The sequence below is a fragment of the Spermophilus citellus genome (genome assembly GCF_964194105.1).
Source record: "Spermophilus citellus genome assembly, chromosome: 4".
Taxonomy (NCBI): domain Eukaryota; kingdom Metazoa; phylum Chordata; class Mammalia; order Rodentia; family Sciuridae; genus Spermophilus; species Spermophilus citellus.
Window position 1 is genome coordinate 204094529 of NC_138185.1, and position 27072 is coordinate 204121600.

The 27072-nt window shown below is 39.1% G+C and overlaps 1 protein-coding gene across 18 annotated transcripts in view; it reads left to right on the forward strand.

Moving 5' to 3' along the window:
• NRXN3 (neurexin 3) overlaps positions 1 to 27072 on the forward strand; it is a gene marked incomplete at its 5' end in the record, with an annotated part of 1519183 nt that overhangs the window by 1324253 nt on the left and 167858 nt on the right. For all 18 annotated transcript variants that reach the window (XM_081291921.1, XM_081291923.1, XM_081291922.1 and 15 more), the window contains one exon: positions 16370 to 16541. In XM_081291921.1, coding sequence (XP_081148047.1) covers positions 16370 to 16541 — 172 coding nt within the window. The remainder of the gene's footprint in view (positions 1 to 16369; positions 16542 to 27072) is intronic.

Genomic DNA, 27072 nt, shown 5'->3' on the forward strand with positions numbered 1-27072 from the left:
GGCAACTAACACTCTGCTGTGCATCTCATTAGCAATAGGCTGTGGCAGGGGCTCCGGTGAACAGAACTAGTGTTTTTCTGTCCTGATCAGCTCTGGATGATTTGTCCTACAAAATTGTTGGTCTCATGTTGCCAAATCTTACCATTTTCCAAAAGAACCTGAAACATCTAACTATTCATAAGAGACCCTCTGCTTTTTAAATATTAAAAACTATTTAGCATAAAATTATATATATATATATATATATTTCTCCCCCTTATAAAAGAAAATAAAATATAGCATGTCTGATGATGTCTATAGACTGTGAATTTGTAAGTTCTATGTTATACAGTGCTTGTAATAAGCATGTACTTGGAAGAAAAATTAACAAATAAAAATCAAACCAAATATAATTTTTTACTGTTTATGCAAGAATTGTGCCCTCCAGATTGGGTTTCATTTGTGTATTTTGCCTCTTTGTGGAAGACTCATGGCTCCTTGTCCTTCATCTGCTCTTCATAGCTGAGATCTCTGAGCTGTGGCGGATGCCCTGAGCACTTGTTTTGGAGCATTCTCTGGGTGGACCTGGTGGTCTGGTGAGCAGAGGTGGCATGGCTCCAACAGTCGTTTTCTGGCAAGGGAGCCAGAAATGCAGCCTGCTGTCTACTAGGCGAGGTGTCAGTGCTCCTAGCTAGCCTTCTAAGATGCGTGCTGCTAGGTATATGGCGCAAAGTTTCTTGGAGTCAATACAAAGCAGGGTGGCAAGCAATGCGTCTATGTCTGAGGTTTGGAGAGATGTATTTTTGTATTCTTTCAGATGAGGCTAGATGGTAGATAGGCTTAGTCACACTCAATTTAACTCCTTATCTGTATCCTTGTTACTTCCTTTGCTCTTTTGAGTTTTCATTTTCTTCTGACCATCACTCCTGCCTCAATGAACTCACAGATACTGCCTGTCATTGATGTGACTAATTAGCTACAGTGAGATGGCTGCTAACTGCTCAAACACGGATCCTCTGGCACCATTTGGGTGGTGTCTTTCCTGATGGCCTCTGAACCCCTGGCCAGGGTCAGGGGTAAGTGGATACCAAACCATTGCCTTCCTGAATCGCTGATGCTCTCCTTTCCCTGAAAGAGAGATGCCTACAGCATAAAGAAAGGGACGTGGCACATATGCTTGGGAAATAAAGAATTCTGTTTATGTTTATTTTGAGTCTGCAGTCTCTAAATTACATAAATGCAACTATTCCATCTTCAAGGAAACATTTTCAGGGGGTGTTGGGAAGGCTTTTGGAGAAAGAGGGAAAATATTCTCTAGGATTTAGTAGGTTCATAAACCTTTAAAAATTCTTTCTTTGCTTTTGTATATATTGAGCCCAGAGAGTCTACCTTAACATTCAAATATTTCTGTCTTGGCAAAATTAGTGGGGTTTTAGAAAGCAGACCAGCTGGTTGATATTGTAAGAATTTTCTATGCCAAATAGTTTCTATTTTCCCCTTCCATCAGTTGAATTTAATTTTTCATTCCAATAGTTTTAACCTTCTAATCTTCTCCCATTTCTCTTTACCTCCTTAACTGCAGCTACCTAAATACATCCTGTTGTTTGGTTAGCTTGGTCTGCTGGAACAGAATACCATAAATGGGATGGCTTAAACAGCGTTTATTTCTAATTGGAAAATGATCACCTTCTTGCTGTATCTTTATATTGTGAAGAGAGAGCATGTCTCTAATATCCCTGCTTATATGACACTAATCTCATTCATGCAGGCTCCACCCTCATGACCTAATTACCTCTGAAGACCCCCACGTCCAAATACTGTCACATTTGGAATTATGGCTTCAACATATGAATGGGGGGGACAAAAGCATTCAGTTCAGAGCATTCATATAACCATACTTTTTTTTTATCCTTTTGCTTGATTCTTCCCAAATAAAGTAGAACTTTCTGACCTGAAAGATACATAATGAATGCTTCTAATCACTTGGGCAATTTATCAAGGTTTGACTGTGGTCATTAGTTTGCCAATTTCACATGGGAATGTTCTTTATGTTTTATATCTTACTTTAGAAAACTATGTGCTTATTTCACACTTTTCTTTTGTGTCCATCTATTTTGTAATAGTATTTTTTTCAATGACTCACCCAACAAGCTCAGAGATCTTTCCTTATCTTACAGGTGAGGAAACTGTGCCTAGAGTATTTGTGATATGCCCCAGAACCTGCACTAAGTGATTAACTAGAACCTATATCAAGTTTTTCAGTTTCTAAGATATTACCTTTGCAACACACCAAAGTATAGTTTACACCTGAAGGACTAAGTAATACTTGACGAATTTATATAGCTTGTGATGTGCCTACCACAGTGCCATATACAGAGTATGAATCAGTGGTCCCTATGAATTGACTCTCACTTATGCAACATTAACTTAGAGAAATAAAAATATCTGGGGATGGATAAAACACAACTATTCAAAGACTCTCAGTTTAGCAAGTCTGGTACAAATTAAATGGTGCTGCAGTGTAGCCCACATAGAGTGTCTCTAAAAGACTGTGATGGAGGGATGGCCTCCCCAAGGGTACAGATTGAGCTCTACACTGACCAGCCATCACTGTGCTGAAAGATAACAGAGTAAGCAGGACAATGAAAATGACTTTTTCAAGAGCTTGGTATCTTGTGTATTTCAAAGGTTAAAGTCATGTTTAATGAGAATCAAATGAGTCAATGAACTGGTAATGGAATGTATCAGTATATACTTCTAGGACTTCAGTTTGAATTTAGTCCAAACAAAGAAAAGGGGTAGGTTGAGGGCTTTGTAATAAACTCCAAGCTTCTTGTTTCCAGTTGCACAGGGCTAGTTCTCCTCAGGCAGCATAGGCCTGCTGGCAATTATCTTAAATGATTGATCCATAGACTATATGAAATAATAACTCTGGTCTTCTGAGAGGTGGTCATGGTCCATATTTTAAAAAGCACTCTCCTAAAACAAAACCATAGCAAAATCAAATCATGGATGGAGATGTTTTACTCTGCATTGGAGTGTGGCTTGCAAAGAAATGCAAATGTGCCCTTGCCATTGTGTCATGTGACAGCTGAACATCTAGTAATACCATATGGAAGAAGATCTAAAAAATTAAAATGCATTTTCCCCTCATAATTCTCATAGCACTGTTGGGGAAAGGAATGATTTCATCAAAAAAAACCACATTGAAATGAACCAACACAAACTAGTGATTTCATTGTTCAATGGACACTGGAGGGATTATGGAATAACTGGAGGACAGATCTGATTAATCTGACTCTGGGAGATCATGCATACCAAATTGTTTCCATCTCTATACACCTGTATACATGGGCTAAGGCAAGATGGACTCTCTGCAGAGAAAAATCTTCTTTCAAGATAAAGAAAAGTACTTCACTCTACTTTGGAGTAGGCCAGACCTAGGAAATTTGTCCTGTCTTTGTTATGTTCCTGGATCAATTCTCTAATGATCAGTTTCATTCTGCAGAGCTTATGCTGCCTCTAGATCATCCTAATGTTTAGTTCACTCTGGAATCCAGAGTTTCTTGTAAGTCTGCTCTGTGATAGATTCACATTCCTGACAGGCCTTCAGTTTCATAGAAAGGAAAGCACAGGCTTCCGATAACTGTCCTGGAGCTGTCAAGGGCTAGACTGGAGCTGGACAATGGATGCCTTTTGATGGACAGAGAATGATCTAGGTTCTCTGAGCCTTCATCACTTTACCTAAATGAAAGGGGAGAGACAGAGGATCCAGTCTTTGGATCTATGACGTTCTAAGGTCTTCTGCAAACATACACACACATGCTTACATGGGCGCAGGTAAATATGAAATTCCATTTGAGTAGCAGTATTTTCCTTAAAAAGATTTGAATGAGATCATTAAGCATCTTTATATTAATGAATGAAATTGTAGTGTACCCTTAAAGAAAAGAGAATGTATCTTCTAGATGTTGTAATAGAAGTGTTTTCTTTGTCTCCTGTATGGATTCATTATAGATTCCATGGATAACTGTGTATCAAATGCTGGGGCTAGCTAGCTCCCTGAGGGCTCACAATGTATACCGTATTATAGGTGTCCCAGGAACATTCTCTCCATTTGGCTAAAACAGAATGGGTAGGCAGACTGAATTCAAGTAAATTAAAATTAGAAAATGTGTTCTCTGATTATTCTATCCAAAGAACACATAGCTGTGAAATAATTCTCAGTGCTGGCATAGTGGACTTTTTTCAAAAGGTATGAGTCAGCTCCCCGTGACATGTTTTCAAGTGTTTGGTTTGGGTCACCTTTGCGAATCCCATCATGGCTGAGGGAAAGCACTTTCCTTTTTGTACTTCTGCTCCAGTGTCCAAATCACTCTCCCCTGCAGAGACTTTGATGCTGTCATGGAGGTCAGCAGGCTTGCCTCCTCCCAACCTACTGTAGCCATTTAAATTTCACTTTTTTTCTCTCTGTTGCTTTTATTGCCATGGTGGTTGGCAGTAAGTCAGAACCAACCTTTTGAATTAGAGATGCTGATCCAATTCAAGAGAGAATGTTATAGTGGTGATAGTTGACAAAGAGGAGGACCATAAAATATCACCTGGTGGAAATACCTTACTGCCACACTATCTCCAGGACAAAAACACACACGCACCAGCGTCCCTGCGTGTAGACAGGCACTGCTGATATATTAGAGTCTTCTGGCCATTTTGTTTATAATAACTAGGAGAGGAAAAATGAGTCCCTATTTCAGTGTGTTCATCCCCAGATGATAACACAGTAGATTCCCCTTGCAGGTAAAACAAGAGACTCAGTTAATCATCATTTATCACCAAAGGGATTCAACTGTCTTGCAGATGCATTGGTGCCCCCGAAACTAACACATTCATTGGGTTGCAGTGCTATTTCTTCTCTCATTTCATCTAATATAATAAACGGAAACCCTAATATCAGAGTGATGAGTGCTGACTTGGAGAGTCCCAACCTCTAAGATGTACATGATTTACTCTCATAGCACAAGATAAGTTTTCAGAAAGAAATGTCATATCATTATAATTTTAATAACTTACAACTTCGCTCCATCTCCTCCATTACCAGACTATTACTGGCTACCATCATCTTTTGCCAGAAGCCTCTAATTTGTTTCTCTGCATCCACAGCTGACCGCCTTCATACAGTGTTATGTTGAGTTGATTTTTAGTATCTGGACCACCCTCAGTGTGTTCCAAGATGGACTGGTTCATGCTCAAATGGATGAGTTTTTATATATCTTGTCTTCTATTATTAGAAGTGAGACACATTTGCCAGATGAGAGTTATCAGGCAGATTCACTATGTACTGATCACCAATTTGCCTGATTCCAGTGAGACAACATTCCTTCAGCAAGAAGAGGTTTGTTTATCGCCTACAGATAATGAACATGTGATCATGAAAACCTAGGCTTCACCGTGAGCCAGTCTGCTAATGCATAGGAATGCTGCTTGGTGGGATGGAATCCCATCCACCTGTTCACCTACTTGCCCTGCAATTGAGGGACCCTAGAAAGCACTGCACCCTGTGTTTTCTATACTAAGGGAAACACAATGGACAGAAGTGGTTGTAGGACATCGATTCTGGGAGGGACTGAAATAGCCCTGGCTGTCCTAGCCAGTCCCTCTCAACCTCAGGATGCTCATCCCCAGTATATTCTTCATTTTTTTTTCTTGAGAACTATACATGAGAAAAGGGGCCACGTGTGAAAAAATGAAAAGCCACAGTCACAGTGGAAGAGCAGGTGTGGTACAGTCTCTCCCCACCCCTCACATTCCTATTTGAGTTATTCTGAACACTTGAACATGAACTATTGGTCAAAAATGTAATCATGTCTAGCCTTAAATTATTCAAGGTTCTACAACAGGGATCAGCAAGCTTTTTCAGAGAGTCACAGAGTAACTGTAGATTGGTAGTAACTTAGATTGGTAGGCCACATGATCTCTGTTGCAACTACTTAACTCTTATAGTACAAAAGCAACTGAAGGCAATATGTCAATTAGTGAATGTAGCAATATTACAATAATACTTTATTTACAAAACCAGGAAATGATTAGATTTGTCTAATAGTTTGCTTTCTGCAATCTGCTACAATCTGCACTGTATTTTCTTATAACCCCTAATAGAGATTCTCTCAATTCTCAAATGTGTATAGTAAATTTTTGTTTCAGTAGAAAGTGGTATAGAGCTTAGAGAGGGAATTCATTTATGGAAGTGGCTGAGAATGCAGTACTTATCAAACCAAGGGTTCCTGCTTGATGTTTATTATCCACAAGGGTCCATTCACCCTGAGGCCATAATGTTAGCACAGTCTGTCACTTGGAAGTTAGGTAAATAGTAAAGCCTATGGAGAATCACTAAAGGTTTCTTTGTAACCACAGAATAGGTCTTCAGGGTTTACTGACTGTTTGCTGGTCTCTTTCCCAGAGCAGCTACTGCTCATCCTTGGCCTGGAATATCTGCTTCTACAAGAGGGGATTTCTCCTATGCAGACCACTCAGAACTATTGATTATGCATCCTTGTGGAAAATGACTGAAATTTCCTTGTTTCAAGTAAAGGGTCTAGGAAGAGTCGGAACTGGGACTATCAGCAAAAGTTACTGCGCTAAGGGAAATGTCCTAGCAGACTTTCGTAGATACTAGTAGCCGTGAGTTAGCAGGGAAGATGGTTACCAAGACCACATAGAGAAAAAAAAGTATAAGACATGTAAAATATTAGACCTGCTCCTCTCTAACTGTGCATACTTGCATGACAAAGCTTATACTTACAAAACAGACATTTGATCAGAGTAAAGAGGGGAGAGCCAGAGAGAGTTTCAGCATCTGCCTGTGGCTCACCTTGTGCTCCAGAGCTAGACTAGAATTGTAGACCAAATATGTCAAAATTCACATGTGTGCACACTGGTGTGCATGCATGTATTGTGGGTGTCATTGCATTTTGTGGACCTACACATATACTACAAAGAAGTGTTTCCATACTGCTTTCCAAATTGGCCACACCAATTTGCAGTCCCACCAGCAATGTACAAGAGTACCCTTTTCCCCACATCCTCGCCAGCACTTGTTGTTGTTTGACTTCATAGTGGTTGCCAATCTTAATGGAGTGAGATGGTATCTTAGGGTGGTTTTGATTTGCATTTCTCTGACTGCTAGTGGTGGTGAGCATTTTTTCATGTACTTGTTGATTGATTGTATGTCCTTCTCTGAGAAGTGTCTGTTCAGGTCCTTGGCCCATTTGTTGATTGGGTTATTTGTTTTCTTATTGTCTAATTTTTTGAGTTCTTTGTATACTCTGGATATTAGGGCTCTATCTGAAGTGTGAGGAGTAAAAATTTGTTCCCATGATGTAGGCTCCCTATTTACCTCTCTTATTGTTTCTCTTGCTGAGAAAAAACTTTTTAGTTAAAGTAAGTCCCATTTGTTGATTCTTGTTATTAACTCTTATGCTATGGGTGTCCTACTAAGGAATTTGGAGCACGACCCCACAATGTGTAGATCGGAGCCAACTTTTTCTTCTATCAGACGCAGAGTCTCTGATTTGATATCAAGCTCCTTGATCCATTTTGAGTTAACTTTTGTGCATGGCAAGAGGAGGGGATTTAGTTTCATTTTGTTGCATATGGATTTCCAGTTTTCCCAACACCATTTGTTGAAGATGCTATCCTTCCTCCATTGCATGCTTTTAGCCCCTTTATCAAATATAAGAGAGTTTTAACTTTGTGCAAATTGGTGTGGCCAATTTGGAAAGCAGTATGGAGATTCCTGGGAAAGCTAGGAATGGAACCACCATTTGACCCAGCTATTGCCCTTCTCGGACTATTCCCTGAAAACCTTAAAAGAGCATACTACAGGGATACTGCCACATAGATGTTCATAGCAGCACAATTCACAATAGGTAGACTGTGGAACCAACCCAGATGCCCTTCAATAGATGAATGGATAAAAAAATGTGGCATTTATACACCATGGAATATTATGCAGCACTAAAAAAGGACAAAATCATGGAATTTGCAGGGAAATGGATGGCACTAGAGCAGATTATGCTTAGTGAAACTAGCCAATCCCTAAAAAATACCAAATGTCTTCTTTGATATAATGAGAGCAACTAAGAACAGAGCAGGGTGGAAGAGCAGGAAGAAAAGATTAACATTAAACAGAGACATGAGGTGGGAGGGAAAGGGAGAGAAAAGGGAAATTGCATGGAAATGGAGGGAGACCCTCATTGTTATACAAAATTACATATAAGAGGTTGTGAGGGGAATGGGAAAATAAACAAGGAGAGAAATGAATTACAGTAGATGGGGTAGAGAGAGAAGATGGGAAAGGAGGGGAGGGGGGATAGTAGAGGATAGGAAAGGTAGCAGAATATAACAGTTACTAATAGGGCATTATGTAAAAATGTGGATGTGTGACCGATGTGATTCTGCAATCTGTATTTGGGGTAAAAATGGGAGTTCATAATCCACTTGAATCTAATGTATGAAATATGATATGTCAAGAGCTTTGTAATGTTTTGAACAACCAATACAAAAATAAATAAATAAAAAATGAGTGTTTCCTTGGATAATGCATTAGACCATACATGCACATCTAGATAGAACAGTTTCTGTCTTGCAACACAGGCTTTCTGAGTGTTTGTTGAGTGAACAAAGTTTTGTACTCTTTAGTGCAAATAGTGGCACTATTGATATTAGGAGTCAGATAATTTGCTGTTGTGTATTGTTGGTTATTTAACAGCATTCCAGGCCTGAATTTACTAGGGGCAAGTAGTATCTGACTACATTTCTCTGAACCAAAAATACTTCCAGAGACTGACAAATGTCCCTGGGGCAGAATAGCCCCCCACTTGAAACTGGAGCCCTAATGGGACCACAACAGAATGGAAGGAAGCAGGTGCCAAATCGTCACAAGCCTGTGAATCACCTTGAGGCCTTATGCAAATACAGATCACTGGGCCCCAGCCCAGAATTCTGATATTAGATATAAGAAGAGGGTCTGATATTAGATCTAAGAAGCTGCATTACTAGCACATCCCCAGGTGGTGCTGATGCTTCTGGTCCCAGAACCTTACTTTGTAGGCATGGGGGTAGAATGTGAGATGTTATGGAAGAACGTCAGATGATTTGAAATGTGTTTCCTATTTTGTTACTGTGAGCACAGGGTGAGAGGCCTCTAATAAGGCCATTGGGTGGTCCCTCATGGATGTGGTAGAGATGAGGGGGTGCAGAAACAAGGTATTTAGGGGATTTGTTAGTCTGTGCTGCATTTCAGTGGGCACTTCCCTCCCAGCTGTCACCTGAATTCTGCCAGGAGACAGCTCCAGGTCTTGGCACAACACCGAGGCTCCCACAGAAATGAGCTTTAATTTTTCCCTTTTCTTCAAACTTAACTACCAAATCAGCCAGTGTGACACCAAGGTCTGTGGATGAGAAGTGGATGTTGAGTGATTTGAAGGACATGATGACTCAGGGTGCCAGTTTGTGACTGGTGACAATTAGAGCTGCAGCTTTGACTTGCATCTTAGTCACTCCTATCAGCTGCCCTGTCCTTCCTTGATTTCCTCCTCTTCAGGTCAGTGTTCCCGCTGTCCTGAGCTGTCATCCCTACTTGCTCTCTCCCCTGTTTTAAATTTGCTTAGTGTTAGAGATGGAGCTGTCTCAAGCTATTTATCAGTCTTATCTCTCTGGGCCCTCTGTAAGTATTTCAGACTGTGGATCTAATCCGCTTTAATTGATTGACCTCGTGCATCCAGGCATCAGCGAAACACTAGGTGAAGTGCATCTGCAGCCAAGGGGAGAGGTGACTGTAACTTTGCAGGGTGGGTGCAGAGGTCATCGAGGCCTGCACAGATTTAGGAAAACAAAATTAATTTCTGAGCCATTTAACATGAGGTTTCTAGGGACAATCTGTACAGATTCTGGAGTGGATGATCTTGAATGGGAGCAAGTCATTCCAAATAGAATGGTATCTGAGGGAATGTGTAAGTGCCTCTGACTCATCCCTCAGCAGTAATAGTGTTTCTCACTGGCCAAGTAATAGTGTTTCTTTTCTCACTGGCCATTCCCACCAGCCTCACCACTTCTGCCCTCACCGTTAATATCATCATTACATCTCTCTTTGTAGAGCACTCCATAATTTGTTCTTTTCATTGATTTCTCTTAGTAAGTATCATTTATTCATTTCCCATTTAATAAGTATCATTTCATCTGCATGTTATGATCATTGTTGTCTTTGCACTGTTTTTCATACTTCTATACAGACAGCTTGGGACTCAGATAATTAAGGAATCTGCTCAAGACCACAGGAACCAAAAGATGTGGAGCCTCACCTGGGCCCAGGTCTTTTGATTGTAAATCCCCAAATCTTTAGAGCCCGGAGTGGATGCTTTCTTCTTCCATGACCTTCCTTCCACAGCTACACTTAAACTTCTCAAGGGAAAGGGACCAGGCCATTTTTAGGAGGTGATGATGGAGGTTCAGTCCAAGCCATTTCTAAGCTTCATAGCTGAGATATTAACAACTATGTGGATCCTGAAGTGTGCCTCTGTCTTAGACTTATGTAGGGAGAGATCTGGTTTCTTTCATTTCTTTGATCCTTTAGTAGTACATGAAGCTCACACAAAAAAGGTGTGCACTCATTACTTTTTCACTAATAATTGTCCTGAATATAGAATAAGGAGATTGTAGCACTGAGAGAATAAGCTAATGATCTGTACTGAAAGACAGTTAATAGGCTCAAAAGGAACCCAAGCTGTGCTCTACAAGTTATAGAGTATTTTATCTCAAAGGACTTCAATAAAATCCTCCCCGAATCAAAACTGTCTGATGAATCAAGTAAGTTATATCACATTGCTTTGTATTCTGCAGATTGCATTTGCAAAGTATAATGAGACAATATACTTTGCCTAAGATTTATTGCAAAAAGTTTGAACATATCACCAATTATCCATTTTATCCTATACTATTCAAATCTTGTTTAGACTTTTGTCGTAAAAACTCCCATAATTTCTCTTTTATTCTCAACCACACATTCAAATTCATTATCCACTTATTCACTTGTCATTAATTTAACAAACATTAATTGAGCACCTGTTAGGACTGCTACATTTCAAAGATCCACAATTAGGTTGGTTAGACAGGACGGGCAGGTTAGGAAGACATAAGGTATATATAATGATGTATATACCTTGTTATAGAAATATAGTCATGTGCTGCATGACATTTCACTCAACAATGGACTGCCTATATGAGGTCCTATAAGATTATATCACCAAGTGTCACCTAGCTGTATGAGATAATGTAAATACACTATGATGAATGCAGAGGGAGTAAATCACCTAAGAACATACTCCTGTTAAGCGGCACATAACTGTAACTCAACTACGTGTAATAAGTGTGACAGAAACGTAACTCAGTGGAAAATCCATAAGCTGTAGAGTCAGACAGACTCAGATGCTTATCTTAAGCCTCTTAGTGTGCAAATTCCCTAGGGGTAATTGTGAGAAATTGAATAAAATTCTATTCAAAAATATTCACTGAGCATCCAAACAGTCCAAGGTATGCCATAGTTGCAAACAGCCTTCACATTCAATGGCATAAAGCAATCTAACTTTGTGTCCTAGTGATCTTCCATGTCAAGTGCAAGTTGGTTTCTTGCCATCCTCACACAGTGGCCCAGACTGTCAGCCCCGACCAGGAATTTGCTGGGCACAGGGGTTCACAGCAATGAGAAGTCTCGGGAAGGTCTCGTAGTAACAATTAAATGCTTTGCTGAAAATATGACAATCTGTCAGTCAACACTGGTCTGTTGGCTTTATCCTTCATAGGGAACCCAAGAGGTCACTCTGACCATGACCCCATAATGGGCAGAACTAGACAAAAGTGCAGACAGTACCACTGGCTACTTGGTGTAGAAAGAACCAGACTTTGAAATGGGTATGGAAGGCCTCGCAGAGCCCAGGCCCCAGGAGGCAACATTTACACGTTTTTTTCCTTGTATTATTGTCAAGCACTGAACTAACAAATTCTGTAGGAAGCCGAGCAATGATGATCTGGAGAAGTGCTTCCACTGCACGGCTCCCTGGCATACATTTGAAATCTCCATTCTGTTCCTGTCACCTGCAATTCTCTGAAATAGCAGATGGTGCCTTCTGCCTTCCCTGGGGACACTCTGGAATAAATGAAGAGGTAGACTTGAGGGAGTTCTTTATGCCTGGGGGTTTATCTTGCCACTGTACATTTCTGTTCCTGAAGGCTGACCCTGGTGTTGGTGGTTTCTCTTGGGTCACCTCTGCAGCAATAACGGTGATGTGGCTGGTGGAGGATCTGAAAGCTGGAGCTGTAATGATGTAAGGAGGCAGGTTGGCTCATCAGTAGGACTGGCTGGCTATCCAAAGACAAGCTGTTTTCTATCCCTTTCCCTTTCTTTCCTGAATGTACTTGAGGATCCTTAGGTAATGTCTTCTGATTTACCACTTGTCTTTGTTTTTAATATCAAGGAAGAAGATAGATTGAAGTGATTGCCTTGGTAGCAACTTCAGTGGTGATGGGTGTGGAGTTATTAAAATTTATAGTCAAGCTGTTTCTGCAGCTCCGCTTTGCTTATCTGAGAAAGGCTTATAAAAGGCACCAAGGACTATGGAAAGAGAATAGCCAGCAAATTGCAGTTGACAGGGAATCATCACCACACAGCCTTTTGATGGTCTGTTTGCTAAAATTGACATTTATTTTCACAATATATTTTGATGACCGGGTCAGCCAAACCAACCAGACCTCAGTTCATGCCAATACTTTAATTAACTAATGAGAGGAAAGAAGATGGACATTTATTTATTGAGCTCCAGAAGCATACATAGCCATGTGGCAGGTGCTTCACACACATGGACTCTTCTGTAAACCTCACAATAAGCTTTTTTTTTTTAATATTTAGTTTTTAGTTGTAGTTGGTCACAATAGCTTTATTTTATTTATTTATTTGTATGTGGTGCTGAGGATTGAACTCAGAGCTTCGCACATGGGAGGTGAGCGCTGTAACACTGGGCCACAACCCCAGCCCTCACAACAAGCTTTTAAGGGAGCAGTTTTCTTCTTCTTCCTTGATGCATCCTTTTATAGGAGAGAAATTAGAACTTAAATAACCTGCCTCAGACCATAGAATTTTTTTTTCAAATCTTCACACCACCATAGAATGTTAAGAGACAGAGGTATTATCAGTCACATACTATGCTAAAAAATCTGTTTATCCTATTGAACTAATCAAATTCTTCAGTAATCACAGATCATTACTGATGGTCAAATGAATCCCTTCTCCTGAGCTCATCCATTTCTAATATTTTCATAATGTTTTGTTACTTGTAAAGTACTATCATATTCATCATCTTATTTTATCTTTGAAAAAGCCCTCTGAATATGGAAAGCTGGTATTTCATCCCTATCCTGTATTATCAAGGAATGGGTTCAGAATAGTTAAGTAACTTGCCCAAAGTCAATAAGAGCTGACACCAAATCCTGGGATAAAAATGCTTTTTATCCCTCCCATCATCTCTTCTGTGGCTGCAATGAGCCCCACAGTTTATTTTTATGGCAGCTGAACTCAAGGGATTCAGGCCTGGGCAACTATATGGGTATTTGCCACAAGGCTTCCATGACTTATAATGAACTGAAACAAAGTAGTTAGCCACAAATTATAATGCCACTGTGGTACCATGACAAATGACAAGGAGGTAGTGGGAATGAAATCTTATTACTACAAATAAAGAGACCACATCTGAGGTCTAGCCCAGCCACATTTACCACTGCAAGAAGCAAAATGAAACATCTGGGTGAGGGTCTACCCTGAATTTGGCTGTGTACTAACAGGATTAAGAAGATCTCTCCGAAACAGTCTTGCAATGGCAAATGTGTGGTGCCTTAGATAAGGACGAAATATTTATTCTGGCAGAGATTAAATCTTTTCTTTTCCTGGATCTATTATGGATCTTGCAGAAAATCTGCCGAAGAATATATCTTGTTGATCAGCCAACTCACTGAGCCAAAACTGTGCTTTGCCGCTGATGTTGCTGAAAAGCTGCAGAATGCTGGTTTAAAGGTCTCCTTTCTCCCCCTAAAACTGTTCTCCATCCGTGATTAATTAGTGACTCAGAGGTAAATTGAATCACCAGCCGTCCCTTTCATGCATCCAGGATTTATGTAGTGGTTTCTCGTTGAAGAGCAGGGGTGCAATAAACACCCCACATTTGTGGGTGGGCAGAGGAGGAATGGTGTCTGTAGTTGTGGTTTCTTGCCTCCTCCAGTCCTTTTATTCTGCTAAGCAGGTTATGACTCAAGCCATCATAGCCTTGCTTATTTAGGAATGAGGGTATGAACACACACACACACACACACACACACACACACACTCAGAAATAAATCACAGTTCTCTAAGAGAAAATAGAAAAGTCACATTGTCATTTCTAAATTCCTTGAGGATCGAGGAGAAAATATAAATTGGATTATAATGTTACTGATTATGGGCACAGAAGGTCCAAAAAAGAACCCATAGTCAGGTTCATGTTTCCATTCATCATTTTGTTTTAATGTGAGGTACTTTGTTTAGTACGGAGATGTAGAGATGAAACAAAATAAAACAGAACACAGTGATCCCAACAGAGATTTAAGAAGTCCTAAGTATGCTTGGTAACCATTTGGGTAGGCATTTGGATCACTTTTTCCAGGGAATAGCAGGTGAGAAATGTGGACATTGGCTGATGCTGTGTGCCGTGCTCTGAGGACACAAAGGAAACAATAATGTCCACTCTGTATCTTTTCATCCCTGAATGTGGATGGCATTTTTGTTGACTGGTCTGTATTCCCATCTTCTAAGATCAAGACGTTGGGTACTTGTTCATTCTTTCAATTGAATACAAGATGTATTTGCATACTAAAGGACAAATGGCAAGTTGAAGACAACTATGTTTTGGGAAAGCAAGTGAAATCTATCAAACAATGTGGAAACCGATGCCCATCTCACAAGAAGTCTTAATTTATTGACTTCAGTACAGTAGGTGCTTGATAAATATTGATTTATGTGTTGAAAGAATGAATTACTAAATCTAGAATTCAGTGATATCTTTCCTAGAACTTAGTTAGTATGGATTCTATACTTCTTTAACCATATTCACTTGCTTCTTTTTCAATCTCTTCTTCTACTTGAACAAATAGAGAATAACAAAAGCTAGTGAACAAATACTGTGACCCATTCTTGTAGAACATCAAAATTGCAGCTGAATTTTATTATTTTTGTATGTCCAATGTATTGCCAATAAGTCAGACAACTAGAGAAATATAGGAGGATTCTTTCCTTCTCTTTTGCCCCATCCTTCCTCTACTATGCTGCAATGGCACCCTAAGAAGTTGAAAAAACTGAATGTACAGGATCCCCGAGGTCACTTTCATTTTGTTACATTGTGAAGTACTAATTCCAATTCTTAGTCATAACCAATTACTAGAGGAAAAGTTTTAATAGCATTATTATTTGTGGTTTGGTGTTTTCTGGCATTTTCTAGGAAAAAACCTCATCACCACTACTATCACCATCTCCGTAATCATTTTCATTGTCACAATGTCACTCTTCTCACATTCATTGAAATTTGCCCTCTCACAAGTCTTTTGCAACCACTGACATATTCTTCTGCTGTGTAACATAATCTACAACACTGCCTATTACATCTGTCTTTGGATTAACTTGAGGAATAGGGCTATCAGTGTAGGAAGAGTGGCAGCCATTTCATTCTGAAAACCCTGGCTCAGTTTCACTATCCTTCCCTGAAAACATCAATTCAAATGTGGTTTGGATCTGTAGAAAGTATCACTGGGATTTGGTCTATAATGCCAATTGCTCTGCCATTGGCTCTGAACCATTCTATACCTCTCCCCTTGGCCTTAATTGCCTCAAAACGTGCAGGCAGGCTCATATTTCCTTTTTCATCCAAATTGGAATGGTGAAATGATTTAGGACCCAGTGTTGTATTAGCCTCTTTTTAGAAAAACAGACCTAATCCATCTTGCAGAAATGAACTTTGCAATGTCACTTCCTCATTGTTAGGTAGTTCTGTGGTTTCAGCCTTGATATCCGTTGAGGGCAATGGATGATGTAACCTGTGCAGTGCAGCCTGTGAGAGCAATTTGGGTGGCTTTATACCATTGGTTTTTATGTTCAGGATGAAAGCCCATGGAGAAATATAGGATACTATTATTAACTTCACACAGACAGCTCCCTTGAGGCACTTACAGGTTTATTGCTAGTTGGAGGATCAACTTTAAGGGAGAAAAGTTTGTGGTCAGTGATAACTATGTCTATTTTCCTTTCTTTTTTAAATTACAGGAACAGGGAAAAATTGGTGTTGTTTTCAATATTGGCACAGTTGACATCTCCATCAAAGAGGAGAGGACCCCAGTCAATGATGGCAAATACCACGTGGTGCGCTTCACCAGGAATGGAGGCAATGCCACCCTCCAGGTGGACAACTGGCCAGTGAATGAACACTATCCTACAGGTACCAGTTTTGCTCCCAATAGCCATCTTCTCTTTCATGCTCCCATTACATGGCAATTTTTCTCATGACTGTTACCAATCACGAAACACTGAGAGAAACACATGTTCATGCTTTCTACATTGAGAAGATAAGTGATTTCTTATAAGACTCGCTCAGTATAGGGAACTTCTGGAGACGTACTAACTATGCACTGCACATTTGTTTTTTGCCCAATTTAACCAATACTGTCTGACTGGTTCATACAAAGAACAATTACTATAGTTTTTCCAGGGAGCTACAAATGATAGCAGTGCAGGAAAGGGACCCTGTCTCTATTGTGAGCTATCCTGGATCATTACAAGGTAATCAACTTGAGATCTGAAGTCTGTGGTACCATTTACTCAGGTATGATTAAAGGTGCAGATGGCCCGAGATGGCAGAAGAAAACAAAAGGTTTACTAAACTGTAATGCATGTACATTAAGGTAGGGGGACAGGGAGAGAAAAAACACGGGTGGAATTGCATTATTTGGCTGACTTTGGCGGTTGTATTTTTCTCACTTGTACTCAGCCTGCCTTGATTTTCAGAGATTGGTCCTGGTAGTCATTTTAATAGCAAGCAGGCTGATATGGGAGAGAGAGGGGTTAATCATCCATTTAAATTTTACAGTCAAGGAGCATCCGGCAACAAACTCCCAGAGCCAGATGGCTGAATCAAGGGCAACGGGAGAAAAGGTTGCCTCCTTTAAAGGGATCATCCAAATAATCCCTTAGCTTTTCCTCTCATCTCTCACTTTTCCTAGGAAGAGCCCTGAGCCCTAGTCATAAAGGTGCAAGGGCCCTTAACTTCACAGTTGCATTGTTACCAGGTAGAGGGATGAAAGAAAATAGCCAAGAATGGTGTGCTCCCCACACCATGTCTACCTCTCTATCCTGCACTTTGAATCCACTCAATTCCTGTTTTCCTCTTATACTCCCTATGCACTGAGACAGGCACATCAACAAAGACCCTAGAAGCACATTTCTAGAAGTCTAAGAGCTAGCTAACTAATAATAATTATCAGATTTGAGACAAATACTCAGAGTAAATACATCTACTCTCATAGCCCAAGACGTTTGGATGGCTTGAAATCCATGATGGTGTTTTTATGCCTGAATCATCATTAATTTTTATTAAAAGCCAATCAGAAGTATCTGTGTTGTTAGGTTGTTCCCTAATATACAGAGTCTCCCTCTATGTGGTTTAAGAATTAGAAGAGCCAGGGTCCCCAAGGGATTGGAGCAAAATGTCCATGCTACCTATTCATCTGCTATCTCAGTTTTCAAAAAAGCTGTCAGCTCAGTCATCGCTGGGGGCCTGTTAGCAATGCTTAGACTAAGGCACCCCAAAGACCTCATGAGGTTATCTCTGAACACTTAGAGCAAGCCAGAGGTGTTATCATCATCCAAATTCTTATCATCATCCAAATTCACTGGACATTAATAGACTTGATTTTTAAATGCTTCTTGCTTAAACCCTGGGGGAATTGGTGGGGGTCGGTGAGAGAAACCAAAATAGCCTGAGCTCTTAAAAGCTGTTCATTTGCTCATAGGGAAAATCAATCTCTCTCTCCATGTATATTATCATTGGCCTTAAAATTGCTGCTGGAGGGTTTGTTTTGTTTCCATTAGGAATTTCAAAGATTTCTAAATTGATATTAAACACTTGCCCTGAGCCAATAGAGAATCCACCAGTTTGCTGCCAGCAATGAGAAGGCTGTTTAATGGTCATTTTAAAGCCAGAGATAGGTAAGGAAGCCAGTGACCCTTGCCGTGCACCTCTCTTTGTGTCTTTAGTTCCAAATTATGGGTTGCTTCCTGTATGTTTTCAAAGCGGAGTAAACCTTTCTTTGATAGCATTGCTTTCTCCTGAAAACTATTATTATCATTGTAACTGTTATTTAGTAATAACCTATGTCATTATTTCAGGACAGGGGACAGTATGGCAGTTATAAGTGTGGGCCTTGGAGTCAACTGACGCCCTGGGAACTTGGCTTCATCAGTTGTGTCTAGGCGGTAGGATTAAGACCTTGAAATACCCTAAACACTGAAATATTTGGTGCCTCTCCCCGACATAGATGCAAAATGCAACACTAAACCATGAGTGTAAGAGTTTCTAAGAGTTTTGATGGTTCTTCTCTGAATTGCTATAAAAATTTAAGAATATATCAGATTCTTTCTTCTGAGAGTCCCTTTTATGTGTCTTTCTATTTTGTTAGTTCTCTAAGTGCTTATTCTTATTTGGTGATCTAGTTCCAAACCTTACATAAGTTATTGAATCTACCTGAACCTCTGATTCTGCATCTGGAAAATGGGGAAATGAGAATTCTCTTCAGAGTTAAAGTTAAGATTAATTGAGATGGGCACTTGTGAACTGCTCAACAAAATACTGGGCAATTAAGTCAGTACTCAATGTTAGCCATGAAGACTACCAAGCATTGTGGTGGCATTTTAAATTATGACATATACACTTACGCATATCATTTCACTTTGACTCTTATGGTCTGCAAGTTGAGTAAAGTAGATATGTTTAATTCTCCATCTCAAAACAGAGACAGGGAGATGATAATCCTTTCCTGAGATCACATAGGAAATGAGGGACAGAACAAGACCAGATTCTATTCCCAATTCGGCAAAATTTTCACTATTGCTTTCATTGCAAATTGCAGGGTGTAGAAATGAGCATCTTTCTTCTTGTGACATCTTAAATTCATTTCTCTTTATTTCAAAGGTAAATTTCCAGTGACCACAAAAAAGTGGCTGTTATGAGATGTGGAATAGAAAATTCTCATTTAAGAAAAAAAAAGTTCTTTTGACTCCACTGATTCTAGGCTGTCCTGGAGCCATTCTTGATTTTGTTGCCTCTCATGAAAAGTAGTAACCCTATGCTAGGTTGAGTGCAAAAAAACTTTTGAGTTTTATGTTCTATTTTGCCAAGACTTCCTGGGAATGGCTCACCATTATGGTCTTAGCTTATTTTCTTTCCTGCCTTCTTTCCTGTCTGATTGGAAGGATCTACTTATCAAACTTAGAGTACCATTAAAATAATCTGGAAAAGTTTAATTTGTTTGGTTAAATTCTGAGACAAAAATGGCCTCTGTATCTGGACATCAAAGTATAAAGCCACCAACTTATATAGGCAATCTTGATACATATTCTGAAAAAAAAAAGATATATCTTCTTTTTTCCGAACCATTGTTTTATTGATAATAGTAAACCATTAGGAGCTATAAAGAGTAGCTCTGTCTTGCTACTCATCTATTGCTAATGTTTAAATGGTAAAGAGATATGGAGTAGCTCCTACAAAATATTCAGTTAAGTTGTCCCGTTTTGAAGGGAACTGTTCTTACTCACCAGGGCTGAATGTGTCAACCGTGCACCAGGATGAATGGGTCAACTCTCAGATCTTCTCATGGGCATTTATAGGATTTTATGTGGTTCTACTGAAACATCCCACTGTGAAATATTTAGAACCCAGCTGGGCACAGGGCTTGTAGCACTGGCATTTTTTGAATCAGTAAGGATCCAAAATGGAAATAGTTCTATAGCAATTGGAATCTTATATCACTTAATTCTGGGAGATAGAATTCAAAAGCAACTTCTTTCTTTGAACCTGAAAATAGAAAGACTAAGGAACAGGAGAGGAAATAAAAGAAGAAACAGCCCAGAGCTATCGTCCAGGCACTGACAAATGTTCCTTATAAAGCCTCTGATTGCTGTCTCTATACAATGCCATGGTGAGGACAAGGGAGGGGAGCTGAAAGGTGAGTTGAACATGAGGAATTAATTTTAGCCACAGCTCTGGGCCCCCTGGGAGGCTGAGCTGACTGGGATTGTTCAAGATCCTTTCTCTGCTGTGAGCAGGTGGCAGGTTATGCTGCCAGGGCTGTGAGAACCCTGAGCATGGTGCAATAAGGGCTTTTCAGGTCAGAGCCAAGCTTCCTAGGAGTTGAGAACTGATAAGCATCTCAGTGTGTGGGGCTTCCATCTTCCCATATTAGGAGATGCTAAGGAGAGCAAAGCCTGATTTTTCCTTGTTATTGTATACCAACTCGGTTGAAGTCACCTTGACTGAATTTCTCTTCAACAGTGTATTACTTCCCTGTCTTTATAACAAGATACCTGAGGCAATTAACTAATAAAGAGAGAAGGTTTATTTTGGCTCACAGTTCTGGAGGTTACAAACAATACCTGAAGCAATTAAGTTATACCTGTAGCAATTAACTGATAAAAATGAAAAGTTTATTTTGGCTCAATTTTGGGGGGCTCCAATCTAAGACTGAAGGTTCCATTTGCTTTGAGCTTCCAGTGAGGGCAGCACATTGTGGCAGGAGTGTATGGTAGAGCAAACTGCTCACCTCATTAGTCAGAAAGTCTTCCACATTAACCAGGAAGCAGAAAGGAAGAAGAGATGAGTGTTCCGCAGTCCCCTTTGAGGATACAACCCCAGTGACCTAAGGGCCTCCCATAACCTCCCATAAGATCTGCCTCCTAATAACCCACAATACTTTCCAAGAGCATCACCCTGGGGACCAAGCCTCTAACACATGGACATTTGAGTGACTCACCCAAACCACAGCAGTCTCTGAGAAGCTCAATGAATTGCTCAGTATCACATAATTTAAGGGGCAAAGCCAAGATTCTTGTTCTGATCCTCACCCTGCAGCACTTCAAACTCTCTGTCCCATTTCTGTTTCTAAGTCATTATTTTCTTGTTTACAGCACTTTTTTTCCCTCAAAAAATATTTTCAAACAGAAATCAATGTCTGGACTGGTTTAATTTGTAAGATTTCTTAAACTTAGTATTATTGACATTTTGGGCTGGACAATTCTGTGCTGAGTATATGGCAGGGATGGGATGGGGATTGTTCTATATATTGTAGGGTATTTATCAGTATTCCTGGCATTCACCCGTTAGATGCCAGTACTATATATCTACAGATATCACGTGACTTTTAGTAGAGGCAAAAATCACTATTAGATGAGAACCACTCAATTAACGAAAGTACTCCCAAGTACTTTATTTCAAATTTTTATCATCCTTTCAAAGTCTAGAACACACTCTTGGAGACAAAAGAACCTCTTTTTTTTCTTTGCCCATATTTCATCTCATCCTAGATTACTGAGACTTTGAAGGGTTAAAAGCAAGTCTCTGTACTTGACATGATACTAAAATTTCTCAGCCCTTAGGTTTTCATTAATTCCTAACCAGGAGATTTTCCATCTTTGCCAACAAACATTTGAGGCATTGCCAGATTTGAAGCTTGCATTAAAACAAGCCTATATACCTGCTCATTCATCCGTTCAGCACTAGTGTAGCTTTCAGTTCAACAGGGGGAAAAATAGATAGTGGAGCCTGCAAAGAGAATAAGAAGTAACAATACAATCAAGAGGAAAAGGCACGTTTGAACCCAGGTTCAAGATAGCAAAGATATAGCAGCAACTAGAGAAAGGCTCCCTTAATGAATGTGTTTGAACATTCCTAGGAACACTTTAAAACCATCTTAGAAATAAGTTCCTCAAACATTCAGTCACAAAGTATATCAATGAATCAATCAAACGAATGCATTCTGAATAGTTGTACTGCAAAACAGTCATTCTTTACATTCTGTCAGAAATGAATTAGGATTCACAAATAAGTGAGTTTCTTTTTTCAAGGGACTTCCACATACTGCAGTTAAAAAAAAATTGGTGAAAAATTATAAAATATATATGTTAAGCAATGCTCTTCAACCTGGCTGCAAATGAGAATCCCCTGGAAACCTTAATAACTTCCAGTGCTCAGGTTCCAATTTAAGGGGCCTCGGGTGTGGTCCATAGATGAGCAGCACAGAATTTCCTGGGAGGCTTCAAAAACGCAAACTCTCAGGGGACACTTCTAACTACTAATCAGAATCTGCATTTTAACAAGATCCCCAGGTGCTACATATACACACAAAATTTTGGAAGCACAGGCCTAGGCATTGGTTTTCAAAGAGCTCCCAGAGTGATTCTTTATGCATCTAGGTTTGAAAATTACTAATATTTAGAAAGTTAAATATATCTTGTTTTCCTTCTTTCAGACTGACTATTGGTGCTGTTCACAATAGTAGCCACTAACCATATGTAGCTACTGAGCATTTGCAATGTGCTGGTGTTACTGAGGCTCTGAATTTGTTGTTGTTGTTGTTGTTTTTGGTGTTTTATTTTGCAATAATTAGGCCCTAAGCACAGAAGACTTTCAATGCACTTTCTCATTAGATACTCAGCAATACTATGGTGGCTGTTATTGAACAGTATAGGACTAGAATATGGCATCTTTTATTTTCTTTTACCTGTTTTCTATCAAATAAATTCTTTACTTATATCATTGATATATTTATTAGTATTTGCCCTCAAGCATTCATATAATGAGTTTTGTTATTATACAACCTTATGGATAATAACTTTGCCCTATCACTTACTGACTTCAATAAGTTCCTATTGTTGAGAAGTTTCTCTATTCTTCAATCTCTATGGTCATGTCTTGCATTTTGTCTCATTAAAAACAAGTAAGACTTAGATTGACATTTAATATAGGAAAAGATTTTTTTTCTAAGTACTGGCTGGAGATATATTTCCTAAATAGAAATGACAATCTATCCTTTTGTAAGCTATATTTGTATGCTCTGACAACATAGCTATGGCACAAATCCATCGGCAGACTTGACCCTCAAAGACCTGTTATTTTATCTATAAAATGGGGATTAGGATCATAGGTCTACCTCAGAAGGCAGACAGCTCTTTGAATACCATAGAGCATTACATAAATGATAATCATACTTGGCAGGTGTTTTATCGGGACGATTTGTCACTTGGATACATTTTGGACTCACTTTTCTCTTGAAAAGATTTTCTACACTGAGGTTTCCTCCTGGAAGGGGAGAATTTAAGACAAAAAGAGAGCTCCCATCTCCCATCATCCTTCCTCCACAATTCCAAAATCATAGAAAGGATTCTAAAATGAGGAACATGTGCATTGAATGAACACTTTGCCCCAGAGGTCCCAAAAGTGGCAGATAAAGATACCCACCTCCTCTCAGACAAACTCACCCAAGCAGGTATGGCCACCATTTTTTGAGCATTTCCAAACACTCTCATTTTATGGACAATATCCTATGTGGCCTTGAAATATCCTTAAGCTCGAGGTTGGTTTCATTCAAAAAAGTTTAGGCTGAGCCTGATTTAGGATTAGTTTGCCACAACCTAAGACCACCTGACTTGAGAGCCCTAGATTTTAATCATGTCCTTAGATTTTTTTTCTATACCTTGAGACAGGGGCATATCCCCAAAATTCTGGCTATAACTAAAGTCTTGGCAATTTAGAATTTTTTCTCTAAATTTAAACCCTACAATTTTTCTCTCAGACTAAATGTCTAATTTTTTACCCCAAATCTAAAAGTTAGCAATTCCCTGGGTATTCACAGACATTTGTGTTTATCCATATCATGGGTGAGCCATTTTGGGGTTTGGGTGGTGTCTTTCCTTTCACGATCCCATTATGCCTCCTAGCACCATATCTAAGCAGACAGGAAGAGCTTTATTAAATGAAAGTTCATTTTACTGTTTAATGTTCCTGCTTGGGGGATTGAAAGTGGAGAGAGGGTGCTTAGCAATTTTTTTTCTTTAATTTTTGTTTTATCAGGCAAAACTCCTTTCTCTTCTGCGAATTCCCAGCCACAAGATAAATAGCCTTGTGTCTTACAAGTTAAATACAATTACCACTATCAAACCTAGAGCTTTACTTTTCCTGTAAATGTCCCTTAGAAGCTGATAAGCATTTCAAGGCAAACTCTGGGCTTCTGGCTAATGCTAAAATTAAACACAATCACCCTGAAGATAAAAAGACTGGCTAGAAAAAGAAGTATGTGTGTGTGTATGTGTGTGTGTGTGTGTGTATGTTATATAGAATACTGGTATTTATATATAAATAAAACCACCTTATGGTTGAAAAGAACACTTGGGATAGAATGAGAGTGAATTTATGAACACTGGGCACATGAAACTTCCCCTAAGATATTAAGCTAATACACAACTCAAGATTATATATAAAGGAATTAAATAGCACACACATAGGGACTTTACAATAATGAAGATTTACATTAGATAGCATGATAGCAATTATAATAACTACAGACATTATTTATCTATAATTTATTTGTGACCAGGGCAGTGCTTTTGGCTCCATGGGTTGCTAAGCAAAAGAATAATTTTGCTGCAAACTTCTGTAGGACTTTTTATGATACATACCTTCTCCTGGGTCCTGGTTTATGTTCTCTACATTTTTAGTAGATTACCTTGGGATTTAGAGGGGAAGGTAGACTTTTACAAATTGAAAGGCACATGGTATTTATTTAGCCACAAGCTAAATATTATAAATATTATAGTCTAGGGACTCAGTGAAATGAGTAATGAGAAATTTGAGGGCCACTTCCAGGTACTACTTAGCTAGAAATGAAAGAAAAAGAATTTCTTAATTTCCATCTGTAATGCATAGATTTCATTAAATCACATTCTTGGAATAATATGTTCAAGATTAGAAATGCAGTGTAGTCACACTCTATGCAATTTTAAAATTACACTCATTTGAAACAGTGTGACATAAAAATATTAATAACATCTCACTCTATGTGAGCCATCTGTAATAACACAGACTCTTCTGAATTCGAACAATCATAAAATATTACATACTTCTAAAGTTGTGCTAGTGAATTATAAGTTTTGTTCACCCTATTGTCACAGGGAAGCTCTAGTTCAAGTAGTAAGTAAAAATTCTGGTATGTAGAGTTTGTCTTTAATTATGAAACTATGGTTATCCCAACCATCAAATGATTACCCTTTACTATTTTTTTTCTGTGGCCCAGAGTTGACTAAATACCAAGTGTCCCAATACAGTTTAAGAGCACAGTTTTATTTATAGGAAAAGTTTTCAAGTTTTATTCTCCTCCATGAAGCTTTGCACAAGGTTTCAGGGTCCCTCTAGTTATTTACAATCTAAAAAGAACATTGAGTTTCTTAGATAAAAGTGCCACATAAATATCCAATAATAATTATATATATTCACATACAGTATGTCATTTATAATTCCATAAAGCAGAGAAGGTAATGAATGGTGCTCTATACTGTAAATCATTCAATCGATTCTAATCATATTGCAGCTCATCTCAGAGAGATAAAGACCTTCCACTCCTCTAAAATCCCTGTCAATACCCCAGCAGGATCAAGAGAGGGGAAAGAAGGTCAGAAGAGGAAGGAGGGAATGAGTCAAGGACAAAGAGGCACATTTAACCTTCAGTGCCTGGAGTTAATGTGGATTGAATTGGATTCTTCATAATATTTACAGTTTGCTGTAGGAGATGCATTTGTTTTTCATACAATATTTTACAGCCTTCCAGGATTCCCTGATGCTCTGTGTTGGCCTGGATGATGAAATTTGCCAAATGACAAATACAGTATTGCATAAGAAGTCTTAAAGTTAGAGATACAGGTAGAAAATGGTGAAGCTTATACCAAACTATAGAAATGAGTCAATAATGTGCTATAAAAATTTATACTGGGGCTGGGGATGTGGCTCAAGCGGTAGCGCGCTCGACTGGCATGCGTGCGGCCTGGGTTCGATCCTCAGCACCACATACCAACAAAGATGTTGTGTCCGCCGAAAACTAAAAAAAATAAATATTAAAAAATTCTCTCTCTCTCTCTCCCCCTCTCTCACTCTCTCTCACTCTCTCTAAAAAAAAAAAAATTATACTTCACTTTCAAATAGCAAAAACATGCAAAAATATTCCCCCTAACTGTGTTACCTTTAATGTAAAAAAAAAATTGTTTCTAGTTTCCTATCCTTATCAATGGGGTGGTTTGGGGTAGAGCTATCTCATTCATTATACATTATACACTCATTCATTCACTGTTCAACACATATTTATTCAATATCTAGTTTACATGTGGATCTGTGCTAGGTGATGTGTATTTGGTGAGAAATAATGACAATTCCTGCCTTCAAGGATCTTCTGTTGTCATAGAAGATAAATACAATTACAAAAGCAGGGCTAATTTCAATACCTAAATTTTATTTATCAGTTATTAAATGTCAGTAGCTGTCCTGAGTTTTGTATTAAGTCTTCATGATAACCCTAAGGGGTAGATACTACTTTTGTCATTATCTTACAAATAGGGATGTGGAGGCTTATAAGATTAGTTAACTCTCCCAGGATCAAGAGCCAGTCCATGAAGACCATGAAGTCAAGCAGAATGTCTTGGAAGGTAAACCCAGGCTCCTATGCACCAAACTATCTTATTCTTGCAATTCCATATAGTGAAAAAAAGGTGCTATTATTGGGGTGAGATCTGGGTTCAATGGAAGTCACACAAAAGTGCCTGATGGTGCCTGGGAACAAGAGAGTGGTGAGCACAGGATGGAATTTAGACTGTGACCTTGGATTGTCTGAACAATATGAATGAGTTCTGTTCCCATTCTTAGGCATACACACATATAA